General features: G+C 45.4%; 1 protein-coding gene across 7 annotated transcripts in view; it reads right to left on the bottom strand.

Annotated features, from left to right (window-relative positions):
• Positions 1 to 1,892: 1,892 nt before the first annotated feature.
• Positions 1,893 to 10,693, bottom strand: part of relch (RAB11 binding and LisH domain, coiled-coil and HEAT repeat containing) — a 31,632-nt gene continuing 22,831 nt past the window's right edge. For 4 of the 7 annotated variants that reach the window (XM_070985651.1, XM_070985649.1, XM_070985653.1 and 1 more), the window contains 7 exons: positions 9,924 to 10,006; positions 7,563 to 7,626; positions 7,310 to 7,448; positions 7,097 to 7,213; positions 5,566 to 5,654; positions 4,958 to 5,028; positions 1,893 to 3,225 (listed from right to left, as the gene is read on the bottom strand). In XM_070985651.1, the coding sequence (XP_070841752.1) occupies positions 3,105 to 3,225; positions 4,958 to 5,028; positions 5,566 to 5,654; positions 7,097 to 7,213; positions 7,310 to 7,448; positions 7,563 to 7,626; positions 9,924 to 10,006 (684 nt within the window). In that variant the 3' untranslated portion in view covers positions 1,893 to 3,104. Of the gene's footprint in view, positions 3,226 to 4,957; positions 5,029 to 5,565; positions 5,655 to 7,096; positions 7,214 to 7,309; positions 7,449 to 7,562; positions 7,627 to 9,108; positions 9,192 to 9,923; positions 10,007 to 10,693 lie in introns of all 7 variants that reach the window. The other 3 variants (XM_070985650.1, XM_070985652.1, XM_070985654.1) reach the window with 1 other exon arrangement.

Here is a 10,693-nt window from a genome sequence, read left to right as displayed (position 1 = left end):
GGAACTTTGCACATACTGATACTTAAGATGCTTTCATAAACACGAGATCAGCTCTGTCTAAAAATCAACAGTGACTGATGCTGAAGTGAGGCGTGTGATAGTAAAGAACTTTTGCACTCATAAGGAGCTCAACAGAGGGAGAAAGAGGAAGAATAATGAGAGTTTTAAGCTAAGCCAGAGGAGGTAATGGACCCTGTCCTCCTTCTGCCCTGCTTCCCGTAAAACATGCTGAGAAAAGTTGTTTTGTGGTGGGGCCTCTGCAGTGTGCACAGTAGCAATTAAGAGCCAGATTGCTAAAAGAGCCCAATCAGAATCCTCAGCTTGATTCTGAACGAACCCCAGATATTCCCAGCGAGCTAAACCCCAACAACAAAACTGAACTGCAAACACAGAGAAGTCCCTGTTAGGCCCCACTTCAAACACGGAGGTTTCAAAGTAGCTTGTTTTGATGTATAAAAACGCAGATGCACTGCAGGCGGACACCATGCTGCTTTACAAGCATCACACTTCATGTGACCTTGGTCAGAGCACAGACTGTGTAGCTCTTCAGGCATGTGAGTTTTGTTGCTTAGCATCACTTAAAACAAGTCAGAGTTCAGATGAAGTAGGCCGATGCCAGACAGCTCATACACACAAAAATGCACACGCAGGCCATAAGCTGCTGAGTGGTTTCCATTAACGCAACACAGAAAGAAGGCAGCCACAGCCTCTTTTGGTACCATGATTTTGGAGGAGGGCTCAAGGGTTCGGCATGGTCTCCCTTGAACGCACTGCAGGCCTGAAAAACATGCACATGGCAGTCACATACAGACAGAGCTGAATAACAACATTAAGCCTTAGCCACCATGTTCCGGTGGTTTTAGGGTTGGATATGCATCGCTCCTGCTTGCTTTGGAAACAGATGTGATCTGTGAGTCACCCCAGTCACCAATGTCAGTTAGAGCTGGCTGCTGACGCCATTTCGGCACAAACAAAACTGAATTTTCATGATGGCACGCATAGAAATGCAGGTTCACACCCAGTTGTGCATGCAGCTCCACACGTTGGCACGCCGATACAAAGCCGAGCAGAGGGGTTGTTCTGACACACAAAGAACAAAAACTTCACTTTGAATGCAAATATCAGGCATCTGTCTGCACGCACATATCTAAAGACACAGATAGATATATATACACACACACACACACACACACACACACACACACACACACACACACACACACACACACACACACACACACACACACACACACACACACACACACACACACACACACACACACACACACACACACACACACAGCCCCAAGCCTGTGTTGTATCAATTATATTTGTCCACCTGTTATGTTATCAGTGATGATGGTTGAATATTAGCCTGAATATGCAAATCATGGGGTGTGCACTCACGCAATGTTCAACCACTAAATGAGTGCAGTCCAACTGACCCATTTCTACTTTCAACACACATGCATGTACCAGATTCCACAGCAGGTCAATCAACAGTGCAACTGGGGAAAAACCTGCCTGTTACTGGTAAGATTGAAAATTTCACGTTTCTTGTCACTATGATGGATTGTGCTTTAACAGCCCTGTTAAATTCTTGCCCTGTTGAAGGACAGATATCCCGCATTGAGAGATAGTGTAATCTTGACGGCACATCTGAGCTTTTACTTGTGTATTTGGGGTAAGTTGTTGGAATGTCCCTCAGATGGACTTTGATTCGCCGTACCGGCAGACAATAGACGACATCAAAGGCTTGGATGCGAGGGGCAGGGACTGCCGGAGTGTGTGTTTGTTCATGAAATGACTTCGTTTTACAGCCTTCAACACCTGTCTACACTTCTGAGCCATAATCAAAACCTCTAAAAAGCACGCAGGCCTCCACAAGCACATTTAAGTACACAACTGATCTCCATCTTTTATTACACCATGACACCAATTTCAAATATACATAATGAGTACCATCTCTTCGGTTCAGTGTATGATACAGTTATTTACTGTTTCTCTTAGAGCATATTGAAAAAGAACAACAACAAAAAATAGAACCAAATACCCACTTTAGAAAAAAAAAGTACAATATCAGAGACACTGCAACACAGACGGACAAGATGCAACGGACAGAGAGGAATAATTATGACCAGTGTTCTCTTCAACTACACATCGCCGAAACGGATAAACAAAAAAACTGATCCATTAACAGTAGTGATAATGTCCATTATGTATGAGACTTTGAATTAAAACATATATATATTTATATAATAAAGAACAAAATAGCAAAGTGAAGTGCAAATTTCTTTGGAAGTTGGAATAAGGTATGTGTTTTCTTCATTAAGACATAAATAAGTTATAAAATAGAAGCTATCAAAACAAAAACCAGAGACGGAAATAAAGGCAAGACATTTCTTTTTCTTAGCTTCAAGTAGGCGAAACATCGGAGCCGTACAGATACACTGCACAAGGCATTCTCGACAGACCCACAACCATTCTCGTGTCTTCAGGACTATTATTCAAGCACAAACGCAAGTTAACGCATCCGTCTGTCGCACAGCTCTTTCCCCCCAAAATGGCGTTTAAAATTGGAAATAAAAATCCAGCAGGCTGCGCTCAGAGTTTAGTTTCTTAGAGATGTGTGACGCTCTTCTGATACGAGAAGTACTGCACTGAAATGACATTGAATTCTGTGACAGTCCAGAAACGTCCAGGAAGCAGGTCCCTTGTTACCACTTCGGGTGAATCTCAATACTGTTCAGTTCGTTCCTCTCTCCCCTCTTTCTGAAATGTTAACAACGCTGATTCGAAAGAGCAAATCCCTCGTCCTTGTTAACGCCTTCGTCATGATTAAGGAGAGGTGAGCAGAGGGGAAGACCTCAGCGTTCAACGCCCAAAAACATAGCTGTTCACCTTGAAAGTGCACGGAGTCCTGCTGCACTGCATATTTGAGACCAACACAACTTTCGACACACCTCCACTTCCTGAAATTGGATAAACAACACACTTCTTCTACTTTAAGCTGAACCAATGCTTTTCCCAGTGAAATGAAATGCTCCCAAAGACAGCGAGGGGATCGTCAGTTAGCTGCAATGGTCAGCCAGTCAGCGTCGCGATCACTTCTTCCTCTGGAAGACGTTGGCCAGCATGGCGCCGGAGGTGGTCAGCTGACCCATCTTGCTCAGGAACTTGGTCTTGGCATCCTCACCCACCAAACTGGAGGCGATGGACATGGAGCTACGGAAAAAGAAACAGGGCGTAAAGGTTGGATTTGGCCACGATGTGTGAATGCATGTGTGAACTGAAACTTCGACAGACACAAACAAAAGCACAACAGTACAGAAAAACAATCCTCCGCTATCTGTTCTTGAGCTTATATCAGCCTTTACTAGAGGGGAAAAGCTGTCTGCCAGTGCAGCCCCTCCTGATTTTTATAGTCCAACGGCTCGACAAGTTCCTCTTTCGAGTTAGCTGGGACTCAGACTGATACAGTGGAGCAGTTACAACACCCTGCCAAGCAGCCGCATTGCTCAATAGAAGGACAAACATCATATCTCAACACCACCTCCAAGCTAACGTCAACGGATATCAGGGAGCTCAGACACCGTTGACTGATGCCTCATGTCTTGCGGCATAAAGGCCTCGACTTCCCTGCAAACTGTTGTCGTTCACAGGTGTGTGCAGCACTTTACTTTGTTGTACGCACATGCAGCATGAAGCAGAAAGCCAATTTTGGCTGGAAACCAAATCTTTTCCTGCACCTTCCTCAATTGATGGGCATATGCATGTGAAAGGCAGCGTAGCAGAGTAACTGGTTACATGTAACAACAAAATATATGGAGTTGCAGTTTGCATATTTGAATGCAACACCATCAAGGGTAGGATGGCTTACAAGGAGCAGTCTATACGTCCAGACGGGCTCCATTCATTGGCCAGTATGCGCTCAAATTTTGTTTTTGACTGGTTTGAATTTGCGCCGCCTCTCGTCTGTCAATCAAATCAGTGCACATTGCTCTACCTGATTACTTTGTTGAAGCAATTCGAAAAGTTACATTGCTTATTACATTTTCAGTAATCTGTCACTGATTACATTTCATAACTTAACCAACACTGGTGAAGTAAGACACTGGAGTATGGAAACTTGCATAACTACAAATAAATCCACCAATGTTGTGTGGCGCCACTTCAAAAGGTCGTTCTGAGAGGCTGCTCAGTAAACCGTGACGACCACATCAGGGTATCAGGGTTTCCAGAATATTACATACCAGGAAGTAAATGATGAATCAAATGGGATAAAAAAAAAGAAAATCGACATTCTACATGGTCAAAACTGCTTTAAAGATACATGCTGTGAAAATAAAGATCTAAGTTATCAATTACAGCACGAGAAGTCGAAGGGAGACTCGACAGACTTTAATGACAGGGAAACGAAAACCTCTCGGCACAAACACAGAGGCCTTAACCTCAGAGTTCAACACACCCAAAACTGAGCTGTGTGTGTGTGTGCAGAGAGCAGCTGGCATATACACACTTCTTACATCTATATAAACACACTTCTCTTTTTAATGAGCCCCAAACACATGTTAACAAGATGGGAGAAACATGTTTCAAAAGACACCCACAGTATGGCCGGTGTCCCAGCTCTGTGAGCGGTACCAAAACAACTCCTCTCATTTTTCTGCTCTTTCTCTCTGTGAAGATACCCACATAATGAGTGTGGTTCCAACACTCTTACAAGTTCTCCTCTACCCACGGGGAATAAGCCCACAATATGGGCCCGGTCCCAACGCTGTGAAGTGACCACTCTCCTCGCAGCAGGACTGCTTCTTGTCCCTCCAAATTCTCCTCAACCTCCACTTTGAAGCCATCGCTTGTTGCTGTCACAGGCAGCCATGTCAGAAAAACCAGCATTTCAGAAATGATTGGAGATGAAGCGATGGCGTGAACGGGACTGTTTGGTTGCTCTCACCCCTGTGCGTCCGCCATTCCTCTGTTTTCCACCTTGATTTCGCACTCCTTGATCATAGAACTCAGAATAACCTGTGGAGGATATCAGAGATCTGAAATGTTGCCTTACAGAAACAGATTTGAATCTCATGATTCAGCAAAAGATGTCTTTTAGGAATGAAATACCATCAACCCGATGCTTGTAAACAGCATGCGTTTAACAACTAGAGCGGAGCCAGACACATGGTGTGGGTCTAATTATGTCCCAACATGACAAAATAAAGACCGTGAACGCGTTTGTATGTTTCAATGCACGAAAGTTCCAGCTTGGAAAATAATTCCTGTCTTCCGGTATGCAGACTCTGCAGACAGAGTGAATGTGCGGAGAGGAAAAGAGTCAGCTGATCGTTAGTCACTTCGGGGAAAATGCTCACATGAAACAAATCGCGTGAGATTCTGAGACGCAAATAAATAAGCTAGAGGTGTGTGCATGAGTGTGTCCGAGAAAAGAGGTTAAGAGTCAGACTGTCTATCTTTACAAATACTGTGTCAGATCCTGCTCTACAGTATGTGCACGCGTGTGTGTGTTAAGAGTGATTGAATGAAATCCATGTCTGTGCGTCTCCTGACCTCGTGCTCGGGGGAGAGCTGCTCCATGTCGGCGCGGAGACACCTGAGGCCAGGCAGGAAGTGGTTGACCATCACCTCCTCAGAAATGACTGAGGCACACAGGAAGTTAAGGAGTGGAAAAATGCCAGCTGAGCCAATGAGTGTTTTCCTATTCATACAGTGGGAGTCACAATGCAATCAAAGAATGAAAAAAAGGCAGCAAAGCCAACCTATTTCTGAGTGAACGTAAGTGAATGTTCTCTCCATACTGTCTTGTTTTCCTCACTACGTGTACGTACATAGAAACTGGTGTTTTTAAGTAGTTACATATGCTATTTGGATAGGACTTCCAGGCATTACCAGATGGGTGGAGTTTACTTCAGGATTGCTCCAAAAAAAAATCTGTTAGTGACAAAATATTTTCCTTTCACTGCGCAAACATTCTTAAAATAACTGGTTTGCTATATGGCACCAAAGTAGGCTGACACAAACGTAAAGTTTTCACAGAACTCCGTCCAGCTCGGCCTGCCACCTGTCACAGCCGCTGGAGCTCCACGGAGCACAGAGGGAACAAATCTGTATTTTTGGAGATGGGGAATGTACAATTTCAGAGCTTGTCACACTGATTACAAGAGAAAGAAGTGCAGTGGGAGGTAGAGCCTCTGAGGTTAGGGCTATACCTCCTGGACACCACTGCACTGTGAAATCACAGCCTGACAAAGATCCACAGGAATGAACCTCAGCCCAGCTGTCCTCTGTGTGTGTGTGTGTGTGTGTGTGTGTGTGTGTGTGTGTGTGTTGGACCTGGGTGGGGTGGGGTTGACAGAGGAGAGAGACAAAGGAGAGCGAGGGCAAAACAACGAGAGGCAGGAGGAACGGTACGAAGCGAAAGACTGGCAGAGGAGGAGGAGGACAGAGGCGGAGGAGAGGCAACGCCAACGTGAGCGCCGTCCTGGGAACTGCTGCTGAGGACTGACGCTGATGTTCAGTCCTTTCCTTCTCTCACGCTCCTTCTCCCTCTCTCATCCTTTCCTTTGCTTAACCAACCCTGTAATTACCTCTAGCCCCAAAATGGAGGCAGCTTATTTTCCCTTTCTCCTCCTGCCAAATGACAGGCAAACTCTGCCAACACACACACACCGAACCGCACACTCAGGCACCGGGGCCACGCTGATACGTACCACACAGTTACACAGGAGCACATGTAACCAGCGCAGCAAGCGTTTGACCGGTTATTTCAACAGCCTTCCCGGTGACTCACTGTTACGACAGCTAACCCTGAACCCAAGCCAACCTTGACACAGATTTCTAGTAAGTCCTTTGGAAATACATACAGTACAGTAGTTAAAAAAGCGTGAGCCAGCTGACCTCTCGGAAACTGCGGATCCATTTTTTCCCCTGAGTCTCACAAAGTTATCTAACTGTTACGCCTGGAAGTACACAGCTAGTGCTGGGGCCACAAACAAAAGCCCTGCTGGAGAAGGTCAATCCATACTGACCAGCGTATGCCCCGGCTTGCGCAGACCGTGAAGTCTGACCTATGGAAGGATACAGCAGCAGGAGAGGGCGCTGTAGGCCTCAAACAGCTGGGTGGCGATGTCGATCCTCTTGCTCTCCACCGCCTGGCTGTTGTTAGCCAGCGCCAGCTTGTGAAGGTGCGGCAACACAACTAGAGAGAGATGGAACGAAATGCACATGATAAACAAACTGAAGACAAACTGCTTATACGGAGTAGTATCATAAGCATCATGTGTCCTCTACATACACTCATCTCTGAAGCGAGGCTCTGCATTGGGTCCGACCCTTCCAAACGTCCTGATGATCTCCATGTGCAAAGAGTGCTGATCTTGATACTGAGGGTCTTCCAGGAACGACGCCAGCTGCATTTTAACACGCTCCAGCAGCTGCACACAAAGTATATTTGTCCATGTTTCACAACGATTTCTAAAACGATTCATTTAATTAAAATCAGCGTCTGCATGTTAGGCACGTGTGCAGCTTGCCGGTTAGCTTCCTACCTCTTTCTGTGTGACCGTCTCCATGATGGTACCAAAGGCAGGGATAGTGGATATCCTCACTGAGCTAAAAGCAGCGGGAGAGCAAGACAATGGTTTAACGATTGGTAGCCGCTGTGTCACTCCTGTGAGTGTGCTCCGCTTTCTCTATCGGCGTGTCTTTAAGCGAGAATCAGAGTCAAATATCGTCTGCAAATCATTTTCAGATTTATTTGAAAATGACTGAATTGGCAGATTGTTGGGTTTTAACCTTGTTATCCACGGCCTCAGGTTATGTCAATATAGAGGCACCAATCAGGTTTCCTGTGGCTATATCAGATTCTTCAAACAAAACAACTAACTGATTCAAATATTGACTGACATGTATTCTAAGCACTGCTCAAAATGCCAAGTGAGCATTCATGCTAAAACTAAAAAGCAGGACAACTGTTCTAGGTTTTATCCAAATAAAGTAATACACAGTAATCAGATGTCAGTAACTACAGTAATGAGTTAGGTGGTTGCTCATGTAGAGGACTGCCTGCTGCATATCTGCTAATTATTACACGACCAGAGCCTGTGAAATCTAAACCAAATGACCTCTCAGTGCCAACTGCATATCAATATTTTACTGACCGCTGCAAGTTGGGTTTTACTTTAAGCACCATATTTTAACTGTGTTGTGTTGACTGTTGCAACGATGACCATGGCAGTCCACAAAAATCACCCCCCGAGTACCAGACTCCACTGTGACATGAAACTAGCTACATTTTGCAAATAATATTTGACCCAGATCTTTACTGAATCTATAAGATCCACAGTGTCATTTCAATCTGTCAATTTCTAACTGGTTCATAACTTAATATACTCACCGTTTCATTCTTGAGCTAACAGCTTATCTAAACAAAAAATAAAAGCTAACAATGTGAAGATAAATGATCCCTTTTTACAGGGATTTCTCATAAAAAATACAAGAAATGCTAAATCATAATAAAAATATCTGACAATAATCAATGATTAGAATGAATAGCAACAAGCAAGATTAATGGGTTGCTGTTAGGGTTGATGTTAGATAGTCATTCCACTGTCAGTAGGAGCAGGAAAGACTAAAGGACACACTTGGGCCTTCTTGGAATAGTCTACAGAACAGCTTCTCTATCGATAATGAAAGATTTCATGCCAAAAATCAATTGATTGGACCAAATATAAAGAACATATCTTGTGATTTTTGTGTTCAGTCTACAAGTTGGGGACAAGAGCGTTCCCATTAGCATGGCAATTCAATACAGAGAGTGATGAAATGAAAAGGGCTGCATTCCAACAGTGTCGCCACGAATTCCATCATCTCGTCTAAATCACAAACATGAAGGCTGGATGTGCACTGTCAGCCCCCCAAAAAATCTTTTTACTTTTCATTCAGCTGAAAATGTTTCAGATCAGTGGACGGTCACAGTTGTTTTTTTTCCTCTACTGCCCATTCAAGCTCAGAGGACACTGCTTTACACTGTCAGGATGCAGCCCACAAAATGAGAATGTTTACAGAGAGGATTTCTTGTGTCGATTGACTCACAATTCAGGGCCACTGCACAGAGTTATAAGGGCCGGAGCCGCCCGGCGATCTACTAATGCTTCACTCATGCCTCGGAGAACCAACTGCAAACCCACCACACAGCAGGATGAGAGAGAGGGAGAGGCAGGGTGGGAGGAGACAGGAGGAGGGAGGGAAAGATAGAGGGTGGGAGGAGAGAGGTGAAAGGAAAGGATACAAGATAGACGGGATGATATGGAAGAGGGAGAGAGAGAGAAAGGATAAAACTGAGAAAGACGGGGTGAAGACAACCAACCGCGAGCTGACGGGTCGGTCAGGAGGAGGGGCCCTGCTTAAACTGAGTGGGGTGGGGAGGAAGAGGAGGAGGAGGAGGAGGAGGAGGGGGCAGCTTACAGATGAGCATGCTGGGACTGTGCTATTGCCGCATGTGGGCGACGTGCACGCACAAATCTGGACCGATTAGTGTTGCAGACTGATGAGGTGACGAGAGCTGGCGTGGGTTAGTGTTGCAGATTGATGATGCGAGCATGCAGAGTGTTAGTGTTAACAGTGGTTACGCTGATGAGCTACCCCACGAGCCAGCCTGAACCTAAACAGGAGCAACTCCGCACAGCGGCTGAAATTACGCCAGGAGAATCAAAAGGAGAACACAAACAATCTGGAATTGTAGAATTAAGTCGATAGCAAGGGATTTATCAGTCAAGAAATAGTTTTGTGCTGTATTAGCTCCTGGCAGGTGCAGCCTTGTTTCAGTGTGATAGCTCTCAGGCGGCAGAGAGAAGGGGGGAGAGAGACGCGGCGCGGTTTATTGTTGTCGTTGTTGTTGTTCCACTTACATTTCGGGGTCGGAGGACAGTGTGATGAGAGCCGGCACCACTCTCTGAGCTACCAGCGTCTCATTCACCCCCTTCACCAGCAGCTGATCGGATTGGACAGAGCCAGCCGTGATGTCACAGAGGTGGGCGGGGCATTGGGACAAGAGCGAGCAACACCGCCAATAGATAGAGAGAAAGGAAAAAAAAATACACAAAAAAAAGAAGCAAAAACAGAAAAGGGGAGGGAAAAGAAAAAAAAACAAACACAAAAAAGATAGGAAGAAAGTGATATACAATGACAAGAACCATAGCTGCAAGGCACGGAACGGCACTGCATGTGTCAAGCAAGTGTAAGTACACGCACGCACACACAATCACACACGCGCAAACAAACACACACACATGCACACGCAGGTATGCAGAAGAAATGGCAAAGCCAACAGAGCTAAACTGCACGAGTACTTTTACATCATGGTGAGCGTAAAGCTGTGGGCTCTTTCCGCAGACTCCAGGTCAGATTAGCATTTCGCTCATTGAAATTGGTGAAACGTTTGGCGGTAAATTGATCTGATCTGGGATCTGTGGGAGAGGACCACATTTCAACCCACACTTTTGACAATGGTGGACAGCTAATCACTATGGAATGGTGACAGTGGGGTGCGTTGGGGAAAGGGAAAGGGCAAGTACGGGGGGGGGGGGGGTCCTTCACCACTCTTCCTCCCCCACGTTTAGATCAGCATAGGCCCGCTTCTACTGCTATGCCTACATCCTCATGCCAACATTTGACCTTT

The sequence above is a fragment of the Chaetodon trifascialis genome, chromosome 18 (assembly GCF_039877785.1).
Source record: "Chaetodon trifascialis isolate fChaTrf1 chromosome 18, fChaTrf1.hap1, whole genome shotgun sequence".
NCBI lineage: Eukaryota > Metazoa > Chordata > Actinopteri > Chaetodontiformes > Chaetodontidae > Chaetodon > Chaetodon trifascialis.
The sequence above is the reverse complement of the archived record's forward strand: the minus strand, read 5'-3'. Positions and strand labels throughout refer to the sequence as shown.